General features: G+C 44.1%; 1 protein-coding gene and 1 long non-coding RNA gene across 2 annotated transcripts in view; one reads left to right on the top strand and one right to left on the bottom strand.

The window, feature by feature from the left end:
- Positions 1–24,554, bottom strand: part of EPYC (epiphycan) — a 96,557-nt gene that overhangs the window by 67,755 nt on the left and 4,248 nt on the right. The window contains exon 2 of the mRNA XM_077265429.1: positions 24,539–24,554. This exon is cut by the window's right edge and continues 152 nt beyond it. Coding sequence (XP_077121544.1) covers positions 24,539–24,554 — 16 coding nt within the window. The remainder of the gene's footprint in view (positions 1–24,538) is intronic.
- LOC143776250 (uncharacterized) overlaps positions 22,298–24,554 on the top strand; it is a 91,022-nt gene continuing 88,765 nt past the window's right edge. The window contains exon 1 of the long non-coding RNA XR_013215795.1: positions 22,298–22,417. This is a non-coding gene — a long non-coding RNA (uncharacterized LOC143776250). The remainder of the gene's footprint in view (positions 22,418–24,554) is intronic.

Below are 24,554 nucleotides of genomic sequence, written 5' to 3'. Positions count from 1 at the left end.
TCCAACCCCAACAAGGACAGCATCTACAAAAAGTTTGTATGTTCTCCCCGTGCTTATGAGGGTTTACTTCCAGTACTTATTTTTCTACCCACATTACAAAGACATACAGATAGTAAAATAAGATTGTGAGACCAAATGGTGAGAGTGCCAGTAGTTTCTGTTAATGTCGGTAAAGCGAAGGTTGAATTATTGGCACTATATAAGTGATAAAAAAATGAAATTGATGCTCAGCCACTCTCAGGTGGCACAATTATCAGTTTCGTAGATTACAATTGTCAGAAAAATCTAAGATCAGTAGCACGGGTTGTTGACGCAAAGAGAGTGGAGGACTCCGAGGCTGTCATTTAAAGGACACACATGCAGGTGACCCAACGAGGAGTCTACACATTTCCAAAAATTATTGGCAGACACCAACAAAGTGGCATCATTTTCACCACAGTAGAAGTAGTATAATAGTGACCGACAGGTCTTCCACTACACCCAACCCAGCAGGTGGACAGTTGGACACCCAACCAAGCATGTTCATATTTCCAAAAATTAGTGGCACAAACCACACAAAGTGGCATCAATTTTACCCCAGCAGAAATAGTATAATAGGAAATGACACACCTTCCACTACACAAAACCCAGCAGATGGACATCCAACCAGAAGTGTTCACATTTCCAAAAATTAGTTGCAGACATCACCAACATGGCATTCATTTCAAAACAGTAAAAATACTATAATTGGGGCCAACCGACAGGCCTTCCACTGCACTCAACCCAGTTGATGGACATTTAGACACCCAACCAGGAGTGTTAACATTTCCAAAAATTTGTGGCAGTTACCAGCAAAGTGGCATCAATTTCACCACAGTACAAAAAGTATAATAGGGACCAACAGGTCTTCCACTACACCCAATCCAGCAGATGGACACCCAACCAGGAGTGTTCACATTTCAAAAACATTAGTGGCCCACACCAACAAAGTGACATCAATTTCAGCACAGTAGAAATAGTATAACAGGGACCGGCACATCTTCCACTATACCCAACCCAGCAGATTGACATCCAACCAGGAGTGTTCACTTTTCCAAAAATTAGTGGCACACACCCAGGGCCACCATCAGGGCATTACTGCCCTGACTGGCATATGGGGCCCAGTGGGCAGAGGGGGCCCGCATCGGGCCCCGTCTGATCTGCTCACCAGGCCCCCCCTACAGGCACTGCGGCACCTTGTTGACATGCGGGCCCGCGCCCGCACATCAATAGTTTACAGCCGCCAGCCAAACGGAGGCTGGCAGCTGACTTGAGCCGCAGCGTGCACTTCGCCGGTGTCTGACATCATTGTCAGTCGCCGACGAGTGCGCACTTCACCTGTGTGGAGGGAGTCAGCTTCACCCGCCGCAGGAGCGCGGCCAGGTAAGAATTCGTGTTTTGTTTTTTGAGAGCGGCGATCCAGGAGGCCCCGGGGCAGAATGCTGGACACGCTGGGGCAGAGATGCTAGACATGCTGGGGCAGAGATGCTGGACATGCTGGGGCAGAGATGCTGGACATGCTGGGGCAGTAATGCTGGACACACTGGGGCAGAAATGCTGGACACGCTGAGGTAGAGATGCTGGACACACTGGGGCAGAGATGCTGGACACACTGGGGCAGAGATGCTGGACACACTGGGGCAGAGATGCTGGACACACTGGGGCAGAATGCTGGACACACTGGGGCAGAGATGCTGGACATTGGGGGCAGAGATGCTGGACATGCTGGGGCAGAAATGCTGGACACACTGGGGCAGAGATGCTAGACATTGGGGGCAGAGATGCTGGACATTGGGGGCAGAAATGCTGGACACACTGGGGCAGAGATGCTGGACATTGGGGGCAGAGATGCTGGACACACTGGGGCAGAAATGCTGGTCACACTGGGGGCAAAGATGCTGGACACACTGGGGCAGAGATGCTGGACACACTGTTGCAGAGATGCTGGACCCACTGGGGCAGAGATGCTGTACACACTGGGGCAGAGATGCTGGACATACTGGGGCAGAAATGCTGGACACACGGGGGCAGAAATGCTGGACACACTGGGGCAGAATGTTATGGACCTGGTGGTTAGGTGCACCTGGAATGACCTGATGGTTAAACTAGAAGACAGGACAAGCTCTGGGAAGTGGAAACTCTGCTGACCGCAAATCCTAATCCTATAACACACACACTAGAAATAGCTGTGGAGCATACCTAACTCTCCCTAGACGCCTCTTCACAGCCTAAGAGCTAACTACCCCTGAAGATAGGAAAATCAGCCTTACCTTGCCTCAGAGAAATTCCCCCAAAGGTAAAGGCAGCCCCCCACATATATTAACTGTGAGTTAAGAGGAAAGTCACAAACACAGGGATGAAACAGGTTTCAGCAATGGAGGCCAGACTTACTAAATAGACTGAGGATAGGAAAGGGATCTATGCGATCAGCACAAAAAACTACAAAAAGCCACGCAGAGAGTGCAAAAAGACCCCCGCACCGACTCACGGTGCGGAGGTGCCACTCTGCAACCCAGAGCTTCCAGCTAGCAAGGCAATATCATGTTAGCAAGCTGGACAAGAACTTAGCAAGTACTAAGAAATATATTCAGTACAAAATGAACAACAAATGAACTAGCAGGGACTTAGCTTCTGCTGGAGTAGACAGGTCATCAGAAAGATCCGAGAGAGATCTGAACCAGTCCTGATACATTGACAGCTGGCATGGAGTAACGATCTGAGTGGAGTTAAATAGAGAAGCCAGCCTCAAACGAGGGCAGCTGAGGAAGCGACCTCAGAACCAGCAGCTCCACTCACAGCCACCAGAGGGAGACCACAGACAGAACTCGCCGAAGTATCATTCATGACCACAGGAGGGAGTTCGAAAACGGAAATCACAACAGTACCCCCCCCTTGAGGAGCGGTCACCGAACCCTCACCAGAGCCCCTGGGCCGATCAGGACGAGCCAAATGAAAGGCACGAACCAACTCGGCCGCATGGACATCGGAGGCAAAAACCCAGGAATTATGCTCCTGACCATAGCCCTTCCATTTGACCAGGTACTGAAGTTTCCATCTCGAAATACGAGAATCTAAAATCTTCTCCACCACATACTCCAACTCCCCCTCGACCAACACCGGAGCAGGAGGGTCCACGGAGGGAACCATAGGCGCCACATATCTCCGCAACAACGACCTATGGAACACATTATGGATGGCAAAAGAAGCTGGAAGGGCCAAACGAAACGACACAGGATTGAGAATTTCAGAAATCTTATAAGGACCAATGAAACGAGGCTTAAACTTAGGAGAAGAAACCTTCATAGGGACATGACGAGACGACAACCAAACCAAATCCCCAACACGAAGTCGGGGACCAACACAGCGACGGCGGTTGGCGAAACGTTGAGCCTTCTCCTGGGACAATGTCAAATTGTCCACTACATGAGTCCAAATTTGCTGCAACCTGTCCACCACAGAATCCACACCAGGACAGTCCGAAGGCTCAACCTGCCCTGAAGAAAAACGAGGATGAAAACCAGAATTACAAAAAAAAGGCAAAACCAAAGTAGCCGAACTGGCCCGATTATTAAGGGCGAACTCAGCCAATGGCAAGAAGGTCACCCAATCATCCTGATCAGCAGAAACAAAGCATCACAGATAGGTCTCCAAAGTCTGATTAGTTCGTTCGGATTGGCCATTTGTCTGAGGATGGAAAGCCGAAGAAAAAGACAAATCAATGCCCATCTTAGCACAAAAGGACCGCCAAAACCTTGAAACAAACTGGGAACCTCTGTCCGACACGATGTTCTCCGGAATGCCATGCAAACGAACCACATGCTGGAAAAATAGTGGAACCAAATCAGAGGAGGAAGGTAATTTAGGCAAGGGTACCAAATGGACCATCTTAGAGAAGCGATCACAAACCACCCAGATGACCGACATCCTTTGAGAGACAGGGAGATCTGAAATAAAATCCATGGAAACATGCGTCCAAGGCCTTTTCGGGACTGGCAAGGGCAAAAGTAACCCACTGGCACGAGAACAGCAGGGCTTGGCCCGAGCACAAGTCCCACAAGACTGCACAAAAGAACGCACATCCCGCGACAAGGAAGGCCACCAAAAGGACCCAGCCACCAAATCTCTGGTACCAAAAATCCCAGGATGACCAGCCAACACCGAACAATGAACCTCAGAGATAACTCTACTAGTCCATCTATCAGGGACAAACAGCTTCTCTGCTAAACAACGGTCAGGTCTATCAACCTGAAACTCCTGCAGCGCCCGCCGCAAATCAGGTGAGATGGCAGACAGAATTACCCCCTCTTTGAGAATACCAGCCGGCTCAGGAACTCCCGGGGAATCAGGCACAAAACTCCTTAAAAGGGCATCGGCCTTCACATTCTTAGAACCCGGAAGGTATGAAACCACAAATTGAAATGGGAGAAAAACAGCGACCATCGAGCCTGTCTAGGATTCAACCGCTTAGAAGACTCGAGATAAGTCAGATTCTTGTGATCCGTTAAGACCACCACGTGATGCTTGGCTCCCTCAAGCCAATGTCGCCACTCCTCGAACGCCCACTTCATAGCCAACAACTCCCGATTGCCAACATCATAATTACGCTCAGCAGGCGAAAACTTTCTTGAAAAGAAAGCACATGGCTTCATCACAGAGCCATCAGAAGATCTTTGAGACAAAACAGCCCCTGCTCCAATCTCAGAATCATCAACCTCGACCTGAAAAGGGAGCGAAACATCTGGCTGACACAACACAGGGGCCGAAGAGAAACGACGTTTCAACTCCCGAAAAGCCTCAACGGCCGCAGAGGACCAATTCACCACATCAGCACCTTTCTTGGTCAAATCAGTCAACGGTTTAACAACACTAGAAAAATTAGCGATGAAGCGACGGTAAAAATTAGCAAAGCCCAAGAATTTCTGAAGGCTCTTCACAGATGTAGGCTGAGTCCAATCATAAATGGCCTGAACTTTAACAGGATCCATCTCGATAGTAGAAGGGGAAAAAATGAAACCCAAAAAGGAAACCTTCTGAACTCCGAAGAGACATTTAGACCCCTTCACAAACAAAGAATTAGCACGAAGAACCTGGAACACCATTCTGACCTGCTTCACATGAGACTCACAATCATCCGAAAATAACAAAATATCATCCAAATATACAATAATGAATCTATCCAAATACTTTCGGAAGATGTCATGCATAAAGGACTGAAACACAGATGGAGCATTAGAAAGCCCGAATGGCATCACCAGGTACTCAAAATGGCCCTCGTGCGTATTAAATGCTGTCTTCCATTCATCGCCCTGTTTAATACGCACAAGATTATACGCCCCTCGAAGATCTATCTTGGTGAACCAACTAGCCCCCTTAATCCGAGCAAACAAATCAGACAGTAGAGGCAAAGAGTACTGAAACTTGACCGTGATTTTATTAAGAAGGCGGTAATCTATACAGGGTCTCAGAGAACCATCCTTCTTGGCCACAAAAAAGAACCCTGCTCCCAACGGTGATGACGATGGGCGAATATGCCCTTTCTCCAAGGACTCCTTTATATAACTCCGCATAGCGGCGTGTTCCGGCACAGATAAATTGAAAAGCCATCCCTTAGGAAATTTACTACCAGGAATCAAATTAATAGCACAATCACATTCCCTATGAGGAGGTAGGACACTGGATTTGGGCTCATCGAATACATCTCGGTAATCCGACAAAAATTCAGGGACTTCAGAAGGAGTAGAAGGAGAAATTGACAACAACGGAATGTCACCATGTACCCCTTGACAACCCCAACTGGACACAGACATTGATTTCCAATCCAATACTGGATTATGGACCTGTAGCCATGGCAAACCCAACACGACCACATCATGCAAATTATGCAACACCAAAAAGCTAACATCTTCCTGATGTGCAGGAGCCATGCACATGGTCAACTGAGTCCAGTACTGAGGTTTATTCTTGGCCAAAGGCGTAGCATCAATTCCTATTAATGGAATAGGATACTGCAAGGGCTCCAAGAAAAAACCACAGCGCCTGGCAAACTCCAAGTCCATCAAATTCAGGGTAGCGCCTGAGTCCACAAATGCCATAACAGAGTAGGACGACAAAGAGCAAATCAGAGTAACGGACAAAAGAAATTTAGGCTGTACAGTACCAATGGTGACAGACCTAGCGAACCGCTTAGAGCGCTTAGGACAATCAGAGATAGCATTAGTGGAGTCACCACAGTAAAAACACAGCCCATTCTGACGTCTGTGTTCTTGCCGTTCAGCTCTGGTCAAAGTCCTATCACTCAGGCCTCTGCTCAGAGGACACCGCAAAATGGCGCACAACCTTGCGTTCACGCAAGCGCCGATCGATCTGAATGGCCAAGGACATTGATTCATTCAGACCAGCAGGCGTGGGAAACCCCACCATAACATCCTTAAGGGCTTCAGAAAGACCTTTTCTGAAAATTGCTGCAAGGGCACACTCATTCCATTGAGTAAGCACAGACCACTTTCTAAACTTCTGGCAATATACCTCCGCTTCATCCTGACCTTGACACAAAGCTAGCAAGATTTTCTCTGCCTGATCTACAGAGTTAGGTTCATCATAAAGCAATCCAAGCGCCAGAAAAAATGCATCTACATTAAGCAATGCAGGATCTCCTGGCGCAAGGGAGAATGCCCAGTCTTGTGGGTCGCCACGTAACAAAGAAATAATGATTTTTACTTGCTGAATGGGGTCACCAGAAGAGCGGGGTTTCAAAGCAAGAAACAGTTTACAATTATTTTTGAAATTCAGAAATTTAGATCTATCTCCAAAAAACAAATCAGGAATTGGAATTCTAGGCTCTAACATAGGATTCTAAACTACATAATCTTGAATGCTTTGTACCCTCGCAGTGAGGTGATCAATACAAGAGGACAGACCTTGAATGTCCATATCTACACCTGAGTCCTGAACTACCCAGAGGTTAAGGGGAAAAGAAAGACAAAACACACTGCAGAGAAAAAAAATGGTCTCAGAACTTCTCTTATCCCTCTATTGAGATGCATTAACACTTTGTGGGCCAGCTGTACTGTTATGGACCTGGTGGTTAGGTGCACCTGGAATGACCTGATGGTTAAACTAGAAGACAGGACAAGCTCTGGGAAGTGGAAACTCTGCTGACTGCAAATCCTAATCCTATAACACACACACTAGAAATAGCTGTGGAGCGTACCTAACTCTCCCTAGACGCCTCTTCACAGCCTAAGAGCTAACTACCCCTGAAGATAGGAAAATCAGCCTTACCTTGCCTCAGAGAAATTCCCCCAAAGGTAAAGGCAGCCCCCCACATATATTAACTGTGAGTTAAGAGGAAAGTCACAAACACAGGGATGAAACAGGTTTCAGCAAAGGAGGCCAGACTTACTAAATAGACTGAGGATAGGAAAGGGATCTATGCGGTCAGCACAAAAAACTACAAAAAGCCACGCAGAGAGTGCAAAAAGACCCCCGCACCGACTCACGGTGCGGAGGTGCCACTCTGCAACCCAGAGCTTCCAGCTAGCAAGGCAATATCATGTTAGCAAGCTGGACAAGAACTTAGCAAGTACTAAGAAATATATTCAGTACAAAATGAACAACAAATGAACTAGCAGGGACTTAGCTTCTGCTGGAGTAGACAGGTCATCAGAAAGATCCGAGAGAGATCTGAACCAGTCCTGATACATTGACAGCTGGCATGGAGTAACGATCTGAGTGGAGTTAAATAGAGAAGCCAGCCTAGCCGCAAACGAGGGCAGCTGAGGAAGCGACCTCAGAACCAGCAGCTCCACTCACAGCCACCAGAGGGAGTCCACAGACAGAACTCACCGAAGTATCATTCATGACCACAGGAGGGAGTTCGGAATTCACAACAGCAGAAATGCTGGACACACTGGGGCAGAAATGCTGGACACACTGGGGCAGAAATGCTGGACACAGTGGGGCAGAAATGCAGGACATTGGGGGCAGAAATGCTGGACATTGGGGGCTGAGATGCTGGACATTGGGGGCAGAGATGCTGGACACACTGGAGCAGAGATGCTGGACACACTGGGGCAGAGATGCTGGACACACTGGGGCAGAAATGCTGGACATTGGGGGCAGAGATGCTGGACACACTGGGGCAGAGATGCTGGACACACTGGGGCAGAAATTCTGGACACACTGGGGCAGAGATGCTGGACATTGGGGGCAGAGATGCTGGACACTGGGCTCAGAGATGATGGACACACTGGGGCAAAAATGCTGGACACACTGGGGCAGAAATGCTGGACACACTGGGGTAGAAATGCTGGACACACTGGGGCAGAGATGCTGGACATTGGGGGCAGAGATGCTGGACATTGGGGCAGAGATGCTGGACACACTGGGGCAGAGATGCTGGACATACTGGGGCAGAAATGCTGGACACACTGGGGCAGAAATGCTGGACACACTGGGGCATAAATGCTTTACACACTGGGGGCAGAGATGCTGGACACACTGGGGCAGAGATGCTGGACACGCTGGGGCAGAAATGCTGGACATTGGGGGCAGAGATGCTGGACACACTGAGGGAAGAGATGCTGGACACACTGGGGCAGAAATGCTGGACACACTGGGGCAGAAATGATGGACACACTGGGGCAGAAATTCTGGACACACTGGGGCAGAGATGCTGGACATTGGGGGCAGAGATGCTGGACACACTGGGGCAGAGATGCTGGACACACTGGGGCAGAAATGCTGGACACACTGGGGCAGAAATGCTGGACACACTGGGGCAGAAATGCTGGACACACTGGGGTAGAAATGCTGGACACACTGGGGCAGAGATGCTGGACATTGGGGGCAGAGATGCTGGACATTGGGGCAGAGATGCTGGACACGCTGGGGCAGAAATGCTGGACTTTGGGGGCAGAGATGCTGGACACACTGGTGCAGAGATGCTGGACACACTGGGGCCAAAATACTGGACACACTGGGGCAGAAATGATGGACACACTGGGGCAGAAATTCTGGAAACACTGGGGCAGAGATGCTGGACATTGGGGGCAGAGATGCTGGACACTGGGGTCAGAGATGATGGACACACTAGGGCAGAAATGCTGGACACACTGGGGTAGGAATGCTGGACACACTGGGGCAGAGATGCTGGACATTGGGGGCAGAGATGCTGGACACACTGGTGCAGAGATGCTGGACACACTGGGGCCAAAATACAGGACACACTGGGGCAGAAATGATGGACACACTGGGGCAGAAATTCTGGACACACTGGGGCAGAGATGCTAGACACAAGGGGCAGAGATGCTGGACATTGGGGCAGAATGCTGGAGACACTGGGGGCAGAAATGCTGGAGATACTGGGGGCAGAAATGCTGGAGAAACTGGGGGCAGAAATGCTGGAGACACTGGGGGCAGAATGGAGATACGGGCATAATTGGAGACACGGGGCAGAATGAAAGACATGGGGGCAGGATTGGAGACAGATCGTGCAGGATCATGGGGCAGGATGGATACAATGGAGACAGATGGGGCAGGATGGGGAGATCATATGGGGCAGGATGGGGAGATCATATGGGGCAGGATGGGGAGATCATATGGGGCGATCATATGGGGCAGGATGGATACTTATGAGGGCAGGATTGGAGAACATATGGCTGGAGCCAGGAATGAGACACATGGGGGCCAGGATGGGGGATATTATTACCATAGGGGCTAATTAAGGGATATTATTACTGCAGTGACATATTTATTTTATTTTTTGAGTATACTGTTTTAAATGGGGGGGCAGTCCAGTTACTGTGAAGAGTGATACTATGTCACCTTTTTTTCTTCATGTGGTGTAATGTAGAAGATGGGAAAAATTAAGTAATGTGTTCTGCAAGCGGAGCTTGAGATAACTGTGTTATTTCCTGCAGAGAGAAGTCCTGGCTGGAAGAAGTGATGGCGGTCTGTGCTGGATGAAAGTTGAAAGATGAAGGACTTCACCTAGAGACGTCACTGGTGAGTCAGTGTGTTACCTATACACTGACACTATACACTGTATACTATATACAGAGGTCCTATGTATAATGTTACCAGTGATCACTGTATTACCTATACATTATATACAGAGCTCCTTTGTATAATAACACCAGAGATCACTGTATTACCTGTACACAGACACTGCATACTAAGTACAGATCCCCTGTGTATAATGGCACTTATGGTGATGGTATTGTGTTTTTTTATTACTGATCAGTATTGTAGTATTTGGTCACTTTGTGGTGGTAATAAGTGGTCTGGTCATGGTGCGGTGGTATTTGTTCCTTGTATGTGATATTATTCGGTCACTGGTGGTAATATGTGGTCTGGTCATGGTGCGGTGGTATTTGTCCCTTGTATGTGCTATTTGGTCACTGTAGTAATAATATGGTGTCTGGTCATGGTGCGGTGGTGTTATTTGATCACTGTGGCGGTAATATGTTGTCTGGACATGGTGTAGCGGTATTTGTTCCTTGTATGTGATATTATTGGTCATTTTAAAAATTTAAAAATAAAAATATTCCTAAATTGTATTGCATATTTTAACAAATATTTAATAGGTCACAGCAGAGTAGGGCCCGGCCAAAAGTGTCTACCGTGTTATGGTGGCGGCTTAAAAAATCTTTTGGCGAAAACAAAAGCTGCCGGTTATATGTGTGATCTGGTGATGGGAACTGTTAATGTGTGATAGGTGAGAAGTGGAGATTTTCCAAGAGAGAGCGGTGGGACTGTGGACAGTTCGATGGGTGGAGCGTGGAGGTGGGGCTGGGGTGAAACCTGGGCGGAGTCTCAAGGGGGCCCCGAAATCGCTAGTGGCAGCCCTGCACACACCACCAAAGTGACATCAATTTCACCATAGTAGAAATAGTATTTTACAGACCTACAGGTCTTTCACTAAACTCAACCCAGCAGATGGACACCCAACCAGGATTGCTCACATTTTGAAAAATTAGTGGGATACACCACCAAAGTAGCATTAATTTTACCACAGTAGAAATAGTATAATAGGGATAAACACATCTTCCACCACAGTATAAATAGTATAATAGGGACTGACACGTTTTCCACTACAAAATAAACCCAGCAGATGAACACCCAACCAAGGGCGTTCACAGTTCCAAAAATCAGTGGCAGACACCACAAAAATGGCATCAATTTCTCCAAATTAGAAATAGTATAATAGGTACAGACAGGTCTTCCACTACACTCATCCCAGCTGATGGACAGTTGGACACCCAAAAAGGAGTGTTCACATTTCCAAAATTTAGTGGCAGACACCCACAAAGTGGCATCATTTACGCCAGAGTAGAAATAGTATAATAGGGACAAACAAATCTTCCACTACACACAACCCAGCAGATGGACATCCAACCAGGAGTGTTCACATGTCCAAAAATGAGTGGCACACACCGTCAAAGTGGTATCAATTTCACCACAGTAGAAATAGTATAACAGGGACCAACACATCTTCCACTGCACCCAACCCAGCCAGGAGTGTTCACATTTAGAACAATTTGTGGCAGACACCACCAAAGTGGCATCAATTTCACCACAGTAGAAACAGTATAATAGGGACCGACACATCAACAACTACACCCAACCCAGGAGATGGACACCCAACCAGGAGTGTTCACATTTCTAAAAATTTGTGGCACACACAACCAAAATGGCATCAATTTTACCACAGTAGAAATAGTATCATAGGGACCGACAGGTCTTCCTCTACACCCAACCCAGCAGATGGACACCCAAGCAAGAATGTTCACATTTCCACAAATTAGTGTTAACATCAGCAGCAACAACAGCAGGCAAGGAAGCCCCAGTAAGGATACCACAGACTGCAATTATGGCAGAACAATTCAGCACACTAAAAATTACAACATCCTGTAGCAGAAGTTGTCAGTTGTTTTTGGATAGGACGTGACGTGACACAAACATTACCACCTACCCCACATACACCTTGGACACCATGCCTATTCCCTCTACCATCTTGGCGTCACTTATTCCATGTTGCTCAGAAAGTGTGCCAGGAGCACAGAGTTAGCAACCAAAAATTAGATTTTTTACTCTGCACCACTTCTACACAGAGCTGAATTTCAGCAGCACTAAATGAGAAGGTAAAATATGACTTGCTGAATCGCATTAGTCACAGATTAAAGAACTGTTTCAGTGTGCATGAGGCCTGTATTACATAGACTAGATGTTTCAAACAATTTCAAAGTGAGATCTCCCCTACTGTATGATGTTAGTAACAGAAGAAATTATTTTTTCAGTGTGGATCAGGGCTGTTTGACAAAGAAGATATGCTCCAAACAATTTCAAACTGAGATCTCCACTATTGTGTGATGTTAGTAACAGAAGACGTTTTTTTTTTTTTTGGGTGTGGATGACGCCTGTGTAACATAGACTAGATGCTCCAAACAATTTTAAAAATTAGATCTCCCCTACTGTATTACGTTAGTAACATAAAAAATATAGTTTTTAGTGTAGATGAGGCCTGTATAATCTATAAGATAGGGTCAAAACAATTTAAAACTCGGATCTTGGCTGCTGTATCATGTTTGTAAAAATATATATATATTTAATGTGCAACAGCTCTGCACACAGAACAATTTCAGCACCACTAAATGACAAGGTGGGATATGGTGGGCTGTATCACGTTTAGCATAAGAAAAAATATATATTTTTTAATGTGCGTGAGATCTGCAGACAGCTTCATATCACCACCTCAAAATTAAAACATGGGATTTAGCAGTCTGTATCACGTTTAGCAATAGAAAAAAATTGTATTTCTTTTATTATGCATGAGCTATGCAGACTGGAATTTCACCTCCACTAAATAGCAAGGTGAGATATAGCATGGTGAATCACAGTAGCAACTGGCAACATTTTTTTTCCCTGCACAACAGCTCAAATCACAGTGCAATGTCACCACATCACTAAATGACAAGGTGGGATATCCCATGCTGTTTCACATTTAGGAAGCAAAAAAATAATATTTAAAACAGTCTACTCGTGCATGGAGCACAATAGAAGCAGTGCACAATACACTTGTATGAAATGTGCCCTCCTGTCTTTGTCTGTGGATCTCAGTAATGGCCCAAAAAGAATCTCCTGGAAGGTTGATTTCACAGCCACACAGGACATTAGCTAGCTAAACTATCTGACCAGTAAGCAACCGCCTAGCTAACTACCTAAAATCTAGCTGCAAACAGTGCCAGAGTCAGGTGCAGCCTCTCTGCGCTGTTACAGTGTCAAAATGATGCTAAAACAAGATGTCAGCTCTTTATAAGGAGAGGGGCATGTTTTTTCAGCAGCCAAAGACACAAGCTGATCTGTCAGGACATTGTGGATGTTTCATGATCCCTTGTTGGCTAGCTGCAATGTGCACACACAAAGTTAGAAGAAAAAAAAATACAGTTTACAAGCACGCCGTGCCTCTGAGTTCTGCAAACCCCCTACCCTCATCAAACTCGTGCCCCACACTTATCATACACCACTATTATCATAGGCAAAGTTCTGAAAATACTTTAGTGAAAATGAAAATATGTTTACGCAGTTCTTAACGAATTTTTCAATTTTTTTTCCAATGTTATAAAATTTTGCTTGTGTTACCAATCACGAATCCGAATGTACCATATTCAAATTTGCTCATCACTAATCAAGATTAGCACTTTGAATGCCAATCTTGATGACGTATGTACTGGAGTAAGATGCACCTCTTAATGAATTTTGAGCATCTTTTAGTTGCTTTGTGCCACCACAAGAATTATATGCCAGTCAGGAACTGTAATATTCTCTGTATTTATGCCACTTTGTGTTGAACATTATGACAAATTTGTCGGTCTTGCCTGGCCAAACTGCCTCCAGCTGAATGACATCCACTTTTGAAAAAGTTGGTGGAGCCGGCCAGAACTGGTGAAATAATTGAAAAAGTATGTGACATTTCAATTATCTTTACATCAGAAAACTGAGGAAAACAGCTTAATGACTCAACCTCTAGATCATTCTATCCATTTGACAGAAACTTGTTGATTTTCAATAAATTAATTTTAATTATTATAAATTGCTTTAGAAATTATACTACTGTAAGTGAGATCCTTTGTGCCTCCAGGCAATGTTACATGGTTCATTTGGGAAAATAAACACACTTTTAACAACATAATATTTCCAATCATAAATTCTCTTTTCATTTCAGTAAAAATATACTTTGGACGTCTTAACACTTCCCTGCTACAAATATACAAACAACTGGATTGAGGTGCATAGTCACTGAATATTGATTGACTTTCTCGCTGCCAATATCTATGGAGTGTTAGACACCTCCACTAAATATGAATGAAATCTCAAATATGAATCAAATCTCCATGCTGTATTGAACATTTAGGACAGTGAGTAAATGTTTTCTAACTCATCTTACAAAGCCTGTCTGGACAATAATGGAGCCAATGAATAATAACAATTTAGATATTTTATGAATTAGGCGACACATTCAAGATATTCCAAAGGATTGATTCCCATTGATTTGTTTCCCAGTTCCCAGCATCATTATGCAATTGATCCCCAGAAACGGCAAAAAGAGTGCAATAACAAAAATTTATTTTTTGAGCTTTTCATTTACCATGTTCAGTATATGGTAAAACTGAGCTGAAAATACACTGCTCAAAAACATAAAGAGAACACTTAAAAAACATGGCGTTACAAAAAAAATTAAAATAATGTAACTCCAAGTTAATCACACTTCTGTGAAATCAAACTTTCCAGTTGTGAAGACACACTGATTGTGAATCAATTTATCCTATTTTGCAAATGGAACAGACAACTAGCAATTGGCAAGACATCCCCTATAAAGGAGTGGTTCTGTAGATGATGACCACAGACCATTTCTCTGTTCTCATTCTTTTTGGCTGTTGTTTTAGTCACTTTTGCATTTTGTCATTGCTCACACCCCTAGAGGTGCAGTAGCATGAGGCGATGTCTACAGTACAATCCACAGAAGTTGCTCAGGTGGTGCAGTTCATCCAGAATGGCACATCATTGCGAGCTGTAGTAAGAAGGGTAGCTGTGTCTGTCAGCACAGTGGCCAGACCATGTATCAGATACCAGGAAACAGGTCAGAAGACTTGGAGGGGGTTGTATGAGGGCAACAACCCAGTAGCAGGACCACTGCTTCCTCCTTTGTGCAAGGAGGAACAGGAGAAGCAGTGACAGATGTCTGAAAAACGACCTCTAGCGGGACACTAACATCCATGTGTCTGCTCAAACTGTCAGAAACAGACTCCATGATGGTATGAGGGCCCAACGTGTTGTGAATTCCGTTCTCGGGCTCCCTCCTGTGGTCATGAGTGGTACTGTGTGAGTTTGGTCTTGGGCTCCCTCTGGTGGCCTTTAGCGATATGGCTGGGCTTGGCTGGGCTCAGCTGTTTCATCTCCTGCTAGGCTGGGCCTATTTAACTCACCTGGACCTTTAGATGTCGCCTGCTGTCGGTGTATTCAGTCCTGATCCTGTGTCCTCCTGAATATTCCTTGTGACCAGTCTCCTGCTATGAGAAGCTAAGTTTGCTTGTTCAGTTTCTCATTATTTCCTTGAAAACGTTTCTCATTATATTATGAGTTCAGCCCAGCTTGCTTTTATGTGATTTTTTGCTTGCTGGTTAGTTCTGGGGCGCAGAGTGCGCCCCTCACATCGTGAGTCGGTGTGGGGGTTCTTGTATTCTCTGCGTGGTTTACTTTTGATAGTTTTTGTACTGACCGCACAGACACCTATCTATTTTCTGCCTATCTAGTATTAGCGGGCCTCATTTGCTAAATCTGTTTCATCTCTACGTTTGTGTTTTCCCCTTTACTCACCGTTATTATTTGTGGGGGGCTATCTAAAACTTTGGGGTACATTTCTCTGAGGCAAGTGAGGTATTTGCTTTCTTTCTAGGGGTAGTCAGTTTCTCAGGCTGTGACGAGACGTCTAGGTTTTCAGGTAACGTTCCACAGCTGCCTTTAGTGTGTTTGGATAGGATCAGGATTGCGGTCAGTATAGTTTCCACATCCCCAGAACTTGTCCTATATACTCAGGGTATATTTGTCAGGTCAGTTTGAGATCCTACCACCAGGATCATAACACCAACGTCCACAAGTGGGTGTTGTGCTTACAGGTCAACACCATGCAAGATTGACATTTGCAAGAGAACACCAAGATTGGCAGATTCGACACTTGTGCCGTGTGCACTTCACGGATGAGAGCAAGTTCACACAGAGCACATGTAACAGATGTTACAGTGTCTGGAGATGCGGTGGAGAATGTTTTGCTGCCTGTAACATCCTCGAACATGACCGGTTTGTCAGTGGGTCAGTAATGGTATGGGGAGGCATCTCATTGAAGGACAGTCATCCATGTGCTAGCCAGAGGTACTCTGACTGCCATTAGGTACCTGAATGAGATCCTTAGACCCATTATGAGACTATATGCAAGCACATAGAGGCCACACACACTACAGAACATAATTTCCCTGTCTAGAGCCATTTCCACTGAAGTTGGATCATCCTGTAATTTGATTTTCCACTTTGATTTTGAGTATCATTACAAATTCAGACCTCCATGGGATACTAATTTTGATTTATATTGATCATTTTTATGTTTTATTGTTCCTAACGCAATCCACTATGTAATGAATAACATACATAGTAACATAGTATTTAAGGTTGAAGGAAGACTTTAAGTCCATCTAGTTCAACCCATAGTCATTTTGATCCAGAGGAAGGCAAAAAAAAACATGTGGCAAACATTAAGCTCCACATTGTGGAAAAAATTCCTTGCCGATTCCACATATGGCAATCAGACTAGTTCCCTGGATCAACACCCTATCAAGGAATCTAGTATATATAACCTGTAACATTATACTTTTCAAGAAAGGCATCCAGTCCCCTCTTAAATTTTAGTAATGAACCACTCATTACAACATCATACGGCAGAGAGTTCCATAGTCTCACTGCTCTTACAGTAAAGAATCCGCATCTGTTATTATGCTTAAACCTTCTTTCCTCCAGACGTAGAGGATGCCCCCTTGTCCCTGTCTCAGGTCTAAGAGTAAAAAGAACATTAGAAAGGTCTTTGTACTGTCCCCTCATATATTTATACATTGTAATAAGATCACCACTAAGCTTTCGTTTTTTCAAACTAAATAACCCCAAGCATAATAACCTGTCTTGGTATTGCAAGACCCCCCAGTCCTCTAATAACCTTTGTCGCTCTTCTCTGCACCCACTTTAGTACAGCTATGTCTTTCTTATACACCAGAGACAAGATTTGCAACTGGAATATTTCATTCAGTGATATGTAGGATGTGGCATTTTACTGTTCCTTTTACTTTTTTGAGCAGTGTATGATTGTCCAGGTCAGTACAAATACAGAGGTACCAAACATTTCCAGTGGCTTGTGAAAGTATTCACCCCCTTGGCTTTTTTACTATTCTGTTACATTACAACCTGTGTTTAAATATTTTTGTAATCCGATTTGTGCGTATAGCATCAGCAGCACTAAATAGTCTAAGCTGGTGAAGTGAAGTAAGAAAAATATAGGCATAAACTAAACTTGCGGGATCAAATAGCTAAAAATTGGTATGTGCATATGACCCTTTTTCCTATGATGCCCCTAAAAATTTCTGGTGCAAGCAATCACATTTATAAATCACATTCTTAGTGTAAAGAAGTCAACCTGCATGCAATTTAAGTGTGACATGGTATGTCAGTATATATATAACTTTTCTGAAAGACCACGGAGGCTGCAACACCATTAAGCAAGAGGCACCACTAACCAAACACAATGAAGTCCAAATAGATCTCCAAACAATTAAGGGACAAAGTTCTTGAGAAGAACAATTCTGGGTTAAGTTAAAAAAAAAGTCCCAATTTCTGATGCACCATCAAATCTATTATTATCAAATGGAAAGAACATGGTACCACAACAAACCTGACAAGAGAGGGCCGCCCACCAAAACACTCAGCCCTGATAAGGAGGGAACTAATGAGAGAAACAGCAAAGAGACCAAATGTAAACCTGAAGGAGTTGCAAAGCTTCCAAGCAGAGATTGGAGTAATTGCCCATATGACCACAATAATCCATACACTACATAGAGATGGCCTTTATGGAAAAGTGAGCAGAAAAAAAGCTTTTAACTTTCACACAAAAAATTTAAAGCATGTTTTGTGTTTGCTAAAAGACATGCTGGAAGCTCCCCAAATGTATGGATGAAGATGCTGTGATCAGATAAGACCAAAATTGAACATTTTGGCCACCAAGGTAATCACTATGTCTGGGGTCAAACCAACACATCTCATCAACCCAAGCACACTATCCCCACAGCAAAACACTAGGGACAGGGAAAATGGTCCAAATCTAGGGGAAGATGCATGTTGCAAAATACAGGGATATTCTTGAACAAAACCTGTTTCAGTCTGTCAGATATTTGAGATTGGGACGGAAGTTCACCTTCCAACAAGGCAATGACCCAAAGCATACTGTTAAAGCAATACTCAAGTGGTTAATGTGGAAACTTCTAAATGTTTTGGAGTGGTCATAGTCAAAGCCCAGACCGTAATCCAATTGAGAATTTCAATTGAGAATCTGTAATCAGACATGAAAATTGCAGTTCTCCAGAGGAAACTATCTACAGTGGGGAAAAAATATTAATATTAAGACAGCCACCAAGTGTGCAAGTTTTCCCACTTAAAAAGATGAGAGAGAACTATAATTGACATCATAGGTAGACCACAACTATGAGAGTCAAAATGAGAAAAGTAATCCAGAAAATCACCTTGTCTGATTTGGCAAGATTTATTTTGCAAATTATGGTGGAAAATAAGTATTTGGTCATCTAAAAACATGCAAGATTTCTGGCTCTCACAGACCTGTAACTTCTTCTTTAAGAGGCTCCTCTGTCCTCCACTCATTACCTGCAGTAATGGCACCTGTTTGAACTTGTTATCAGTATAAAAGACACCTGTCCACAACCTCAAACAGTCACACTCCAAACTCCACTATGGTGAAGACCAAAGAGCTGTTGAAGGACACCAGAAACAAAATTGTAGCCCTGCACCAGGTTGGGAAGACTGAATCTGCAATAGGCAAGAAGCTTGGTGTGATGAAATCAACTGTGGGAGCAATAATAAGAAAATGGAAAACATACAAGGCTACTGATAATCTCCCTTGATCTGGGGTTCCATGCAAGATCTCACCCCGTTTGGTCAAAATTATCACAAGAACGGTGAGCAAAAATCTAAGAACCACACGAGGAGACTTAGTGAATGACCTGCTTAGAGCTGGGGCCACCATAACAAAGGCTACCAACAGTAACGCACTACACCGCCAGGGATTCACATCCTGCAGTGCCAGACATGTCCCCTGGTTAAGCCAATACATGTCCGGGCCCATCTGAAGTTTGCTAGAGAGCATTTGGATTATCCAGAAGAGTATTGGGAGAATGTCACATGGTCTGATGAAACCAAAATAGAACTGTTTGGTAGTAATATAACTCGTCATGTTTGGAGGAGACAAAATGCTGAGTTGCATCCAAAGAACACCATATCTACTGTGAAGCATAGGGGTGACAACATCATGCTTTTGGGCTGTTTCTCTGCACAGGAACCAGGATGACTGATCTGTGTACAGGAAAGAATGAATGGGGCCATGTATCATGAGATTTTGACTGCAAACCTCCTTTCATCAGCAAGGGCATTGAAGATGAAACGTGGATGGGTCTTTCAGCATGTTAATGATCCCAAGCACATCTCCAGGGCAACGAAGGAATGGCTTCGAAAGAAGCATATGAAGGTCTTGGAGTGGCCTAGCCAGTCTCCAGATCTCAACCCCATAGAAAACCTTTGGAGGGAGTTGAAAGTCCGTGTTGCCCAGTGACAGACCCAAAATATCACTGCACTAGAGATCTGCATGGAGGAATGGGCCAACATACTACCAAGAGTGTGAACCAACCTTGTGAAGACTTACAGAAAACGTTTGACCTCTGTCATTGCCAACAAAGGTTATATATCAAAATATTGAGATGAACTTTTGTTAATGACCAAATGCTTATTTTTCACCATAATTTGCAAAATAAATCTTGCCAAATCAGACAAGGTGATTTTCTGGATTTGTTTTCTCATTTTAAGTCTCATAGTTGTAGTCTACCTATGATGTCAATTACAGGCCTCTCAACTTTTTAAGTGAGAGAACTTGCACAATTGGTGGCTGAGTAAATACTTTTTAACCCACTGTAATAACATTCTGTGTACCTGTAATAATTGCTAGAGAAGATTAAAGAAGTGGTGCATTCTGCTTATACATTTTAAGTATTAACAGTATGCTTAAGCACAAGTACCGTACTTAAAATTATGTAACTTGTCACAGCAAGCTTAGCTCTTCAACACAGCAACTGCAATCAGGGCTTGGATGACAGGTAGGCACACACCTTTACCATTACTCTGCTTGTGGCCTCTAGCACTCAACACAGTGACAGTCAGGGCACAGGCATACAGGTTCAGTAAGTCACTAACATCACTCAACGTTCTTTCTGCCTGCGATCTGGCCATTGGTCCCTCCTAGAATTCAATTGCATTTGCATTTTTAAGAGGAAAATACAATTGAAGATGTGAGCACCACAACAGGTACAAATGAGTACTCATTGGCTCCCATCTCCGCTCATTACTCCAGAAGATCACGTTACTTTTGACTTTGACTTGTTGGAGGCTGACACCATGCAGGAGAACCAATAATAATGGATATGTGGCACCCAAAAAAGGAATAAAGGTGCTCGAGCAAAGATTCCACTACATATAAGAGAAATTATAGCAAAATACTAGGCACTCTAAAGTACATAATATGTATTTTACTTATGCAATCCAACAAAAGCAGTGACGTTTCAGTCCTTAGGTATGGTCCTTTATCAAACTTGATTGCTGTTGCAATATGGCATACTTTTGAGTTGCAGTGCTATAGAAAAGCAATAATAAGTTGCATGGTGCTGAGTGCAGGAGAAGTTAGGCGGCGGTGATTTCACTACACTGTGCCGCTTGTACAGGCCCACTGTTAGATATGTTGGAAGTGGAGATTAAGGCTGCAGTGGTAGATGGAGAACCAGGATTGGTTAAGTATAAGGTTTTTTCTTTCATTTTTCTTATATTATTTGACCTGGGAGTCGGATGGTGGGACATACTACTAGGTGCTGGTGGGGGACAATTATACAGCTTTCATATAGAAGGCTGTGAGGGCCATTATACTCTTTGGGAGTCTAGGGTGACAAAACTGTTTGTTGGTCTGTGGGGCCATCATACTTTATGGGGGGCGGTGGTTACCATCACACTATTGATGGGGGGCTGTGGGGGTTATTATACTGTGTAGTGTGCTGTAACACTGTATCGGGTCTGTGGCGTCCATAATACTGCATGGTGACTTTGGGGGCCATCATAGTGTGTGCGGGGCTGTGGTGGACATTATACTGTGTATACAGGATTGTGTGGGACATTACACTTTATGGGGAACTCTAGAGAACATACTGAGCATAGGGGATTGTGGATGCCATCATATTGTATTGGAGGGTGTGGGCGACATAATACATGTATAACAGAGTGTAAGGGCAATCATACTACATAAAGGGGGCTGTTGTGGGTATCAGAATGTATATGAAAGGGATGTTGTGAACATAATACTGTGGGTTGCGGTGGACATCATAATGTTTATGAAGGCCTGTGGTAAACACCATAATGTGTGGGGCTGTGGTGACCATATTTTATGGGGACTGTGTTGACCATCAAACTGTGTGGGGGCAGTGGGAGAAAGGGGCACATCTTGAAGAGTGCAGTCTGAAAACATAGTATAAAGAGGGGCACAATATGAATCGGGAGAAGGGGCAGCATGAAATGGGGCACAGTATGAAAAACTGCTAGCATGGCGGGGTGTCAGTGTAGAGACATGGAGAACACAATAGAAAACAGTCAAGTGGTGACAACTATGATATAGTCCATTGTTCATAGGGGCTTATGCTGTGGTGGTTATAGCCCATAACGGCAAACAGTGTGGCGGTTATAGCTTATAAGGGCAGACAGTTAGGCAGTTATAGCTTATAAGGGTCAGCAGTGTCACAGCCGTACCTCAAAAAGGTGAACAGTGTAGGAGCATTTTTAGGGCATAAAGTGGACAGATAATTTTATGCAGGGGGAATTATAATAACACTTATGTTTAAAGGCACTGTGTTAGGATATGATGCAGAAGGCCGGAGAAGAGGGAAGCCTGCAGAGATGAACTCTGTCTATGAAAAGCCATCATGGCATCTGGATCAGATGGAGATAAAGGGGATGAGAATGAGTCCAATCAGACAACACATAATATGTAAGGTGCAAAAATGTAAATGTTTATTTGTGATTTGGACTGCGTCTAATCAGTATTGTGGTTCCTGTATAGTCTGCAGTCTCAAGATGGCTGGTAATAACATCTGCCATCATTTTCTTACCATTGTTAATGAGCACTGGGAGTTGGAGTTCATAAAATACAAATATATATGGGCCTGACCTCTCAGTTTATCGCTGTACTAAGCTTTGTTGTTTTAGCCAATTACGGATGTTTGTTCTTGTGCCATATTCATGTACTATTTATGGTTTTCGTTCCATACTAATTTACTGAATGTGGGTCTGATGATGAAAACATCACCACAACCATCATCACTACATAAATACATCACCAGAACCACCATCAGCTCATGAAAACTGCACATATTTGTATAATTACAGATGCAAACACCATTAGTTGATCCCTATAACTATAATGGGGCCTGTTTGGTTTCCATTAGGGTAGGCATCAAATGCTGGATAGCTTAAATTAAATTAAACAGTTCCAATAGTTAAAGGGGTTATATGAAGCCTAACTAAATTTCATTCTAAATCCCTAAGTATTTAGTGCTGTAATTTAAGCTATTTTCTAATATACTTGTATTTTTAAAATTCTTTACAATGTCTTAACTACACTAACTGCTATTCTATATTTTTCCTATTTCATGTGTGATGACGCTTTGTTTGAGAATACCAGTGCATGCTGGGATACTCAAACTAAGGGTCATCAGAGCAGAGGGCAGAGGCTGCAGTCAGTACCACAGCCCCTCCCTGAAATGAAGCATCATCAATGACACTCTTTTCAGGGCTGTGCTCGTCCCTGTTATGCCCCCGCTGTGTCCCTCAATGCAAGCTGTGCACTGTGCAGTCTGCACAGTGACAGCATCAACTCTGTCTTTGGCTCAAATCAGTAATATCAGCTGGCAAAAGAGCGGTGTCAGAATACCTGGCATGCAGGAGAACAGTGACGTCTCTAGTCTTCTGAATGCCGAGCATTCTAACACCGCTATTTTGCCGGCTTATTATTACTAATCTGAGCCAACAGAGCAGACGCTGTCACTGTGCAGATCACACAGGGCACTGCTCGCAAGGAGGGACACAGCAGGGATGATTACAGCCCCTGAAACGAGCGTCACTGAGGATGCTCCATTTCAGGGAGATGGCAGAGGCTGTGGCAGTGACTACAGACTCTGCCCCCTGGTCAGATGATACCTTGTTTGAGCATCCCAGCATGCACTGGGATACTCAAATGAATCATCATCACACAGGAAATAGGAAAAACAATAAAATAGCAGCTAGACAAGGTAGTTAGGGAGCGGTAGGAAATTTTTTTTTAATACAAGTATATTACAAAATAGCTTAAATTGTAGCACTAAATAGAGATTTTGGACGGAATTTAGTTTGATTTTGGACCACCCTTTATGCTATATTAGTTTTAATGGCTATAGATTTTGACATTTAAAATATTGGATGTCAATGATGAATATCACTAGTCGTCCCTGGTATCATGTAAGTGGTCTTCAAACAGTGAGTGATTCCTATATCTAACTGTAGGGGTCATGGTACCTTACTCTCTGACCCATTTCTTTGCTAGGAGAGTAGGCGCCATTGGCCTCATCTGCCATCTGCACCTAAATATCTTGCCCTGGATACAAGAAAGCCCCATCCTGCCGCCAATGTGTACCTTCGCCTGTATCTGCACTTGTGCTAGTCTTCTTCAGCACCTATGCAGAACAACAGGGGAGACTGTCATGTGGGTATATGGCATAGCAGGGAAGACTGTCATGCTGCTTACTCCTAAATCCTGTGAGCAGCAGGTGGGCTTCAATGTGGCCATTGTGGTAAGAAGAGAGGCCTACTATGCTAGTCAACATTCCTTGATACAGCTTCAGAAATGTATGCATAAGAAAAATGAAGTTTCAACAGGTTTTATAGACATAATAAGAATTAAATATTAAAACCACCAAATGGTACTTAAATGTGGGCATCTACTTTACACCAGCATATTTAGGCATGCAACATACTACTGAAACATTTTACATCATTGCTTGTACGTTGCGCTTCAAAAATGTTGTTTATAAGTTCAAGCAACTGGATGATTAATATAGTTAATGAAAGAAAATACCTCTCCTTGATCAATA

This window comes from Ranitomeya variabilis, chromosome 5 (assembly GCF_051348905.1).
Source record: "Ranitomeya variabilis isolate aRanVar5 chromosome 5, aRanVar5.hap1, whole genome shotgun sequence".
Classification (NCBI taxonomy): Eukaryota; Metazoa; Chordata; class Amphibia; order Anura; family Dendrobatidae; genus Ranitomeya; species Ranitomeya variabilis.
Note: the sequence above shows the minus strand (reverse complement) of the source record. Positions and strands in the feature narration are given on the sequence as shown.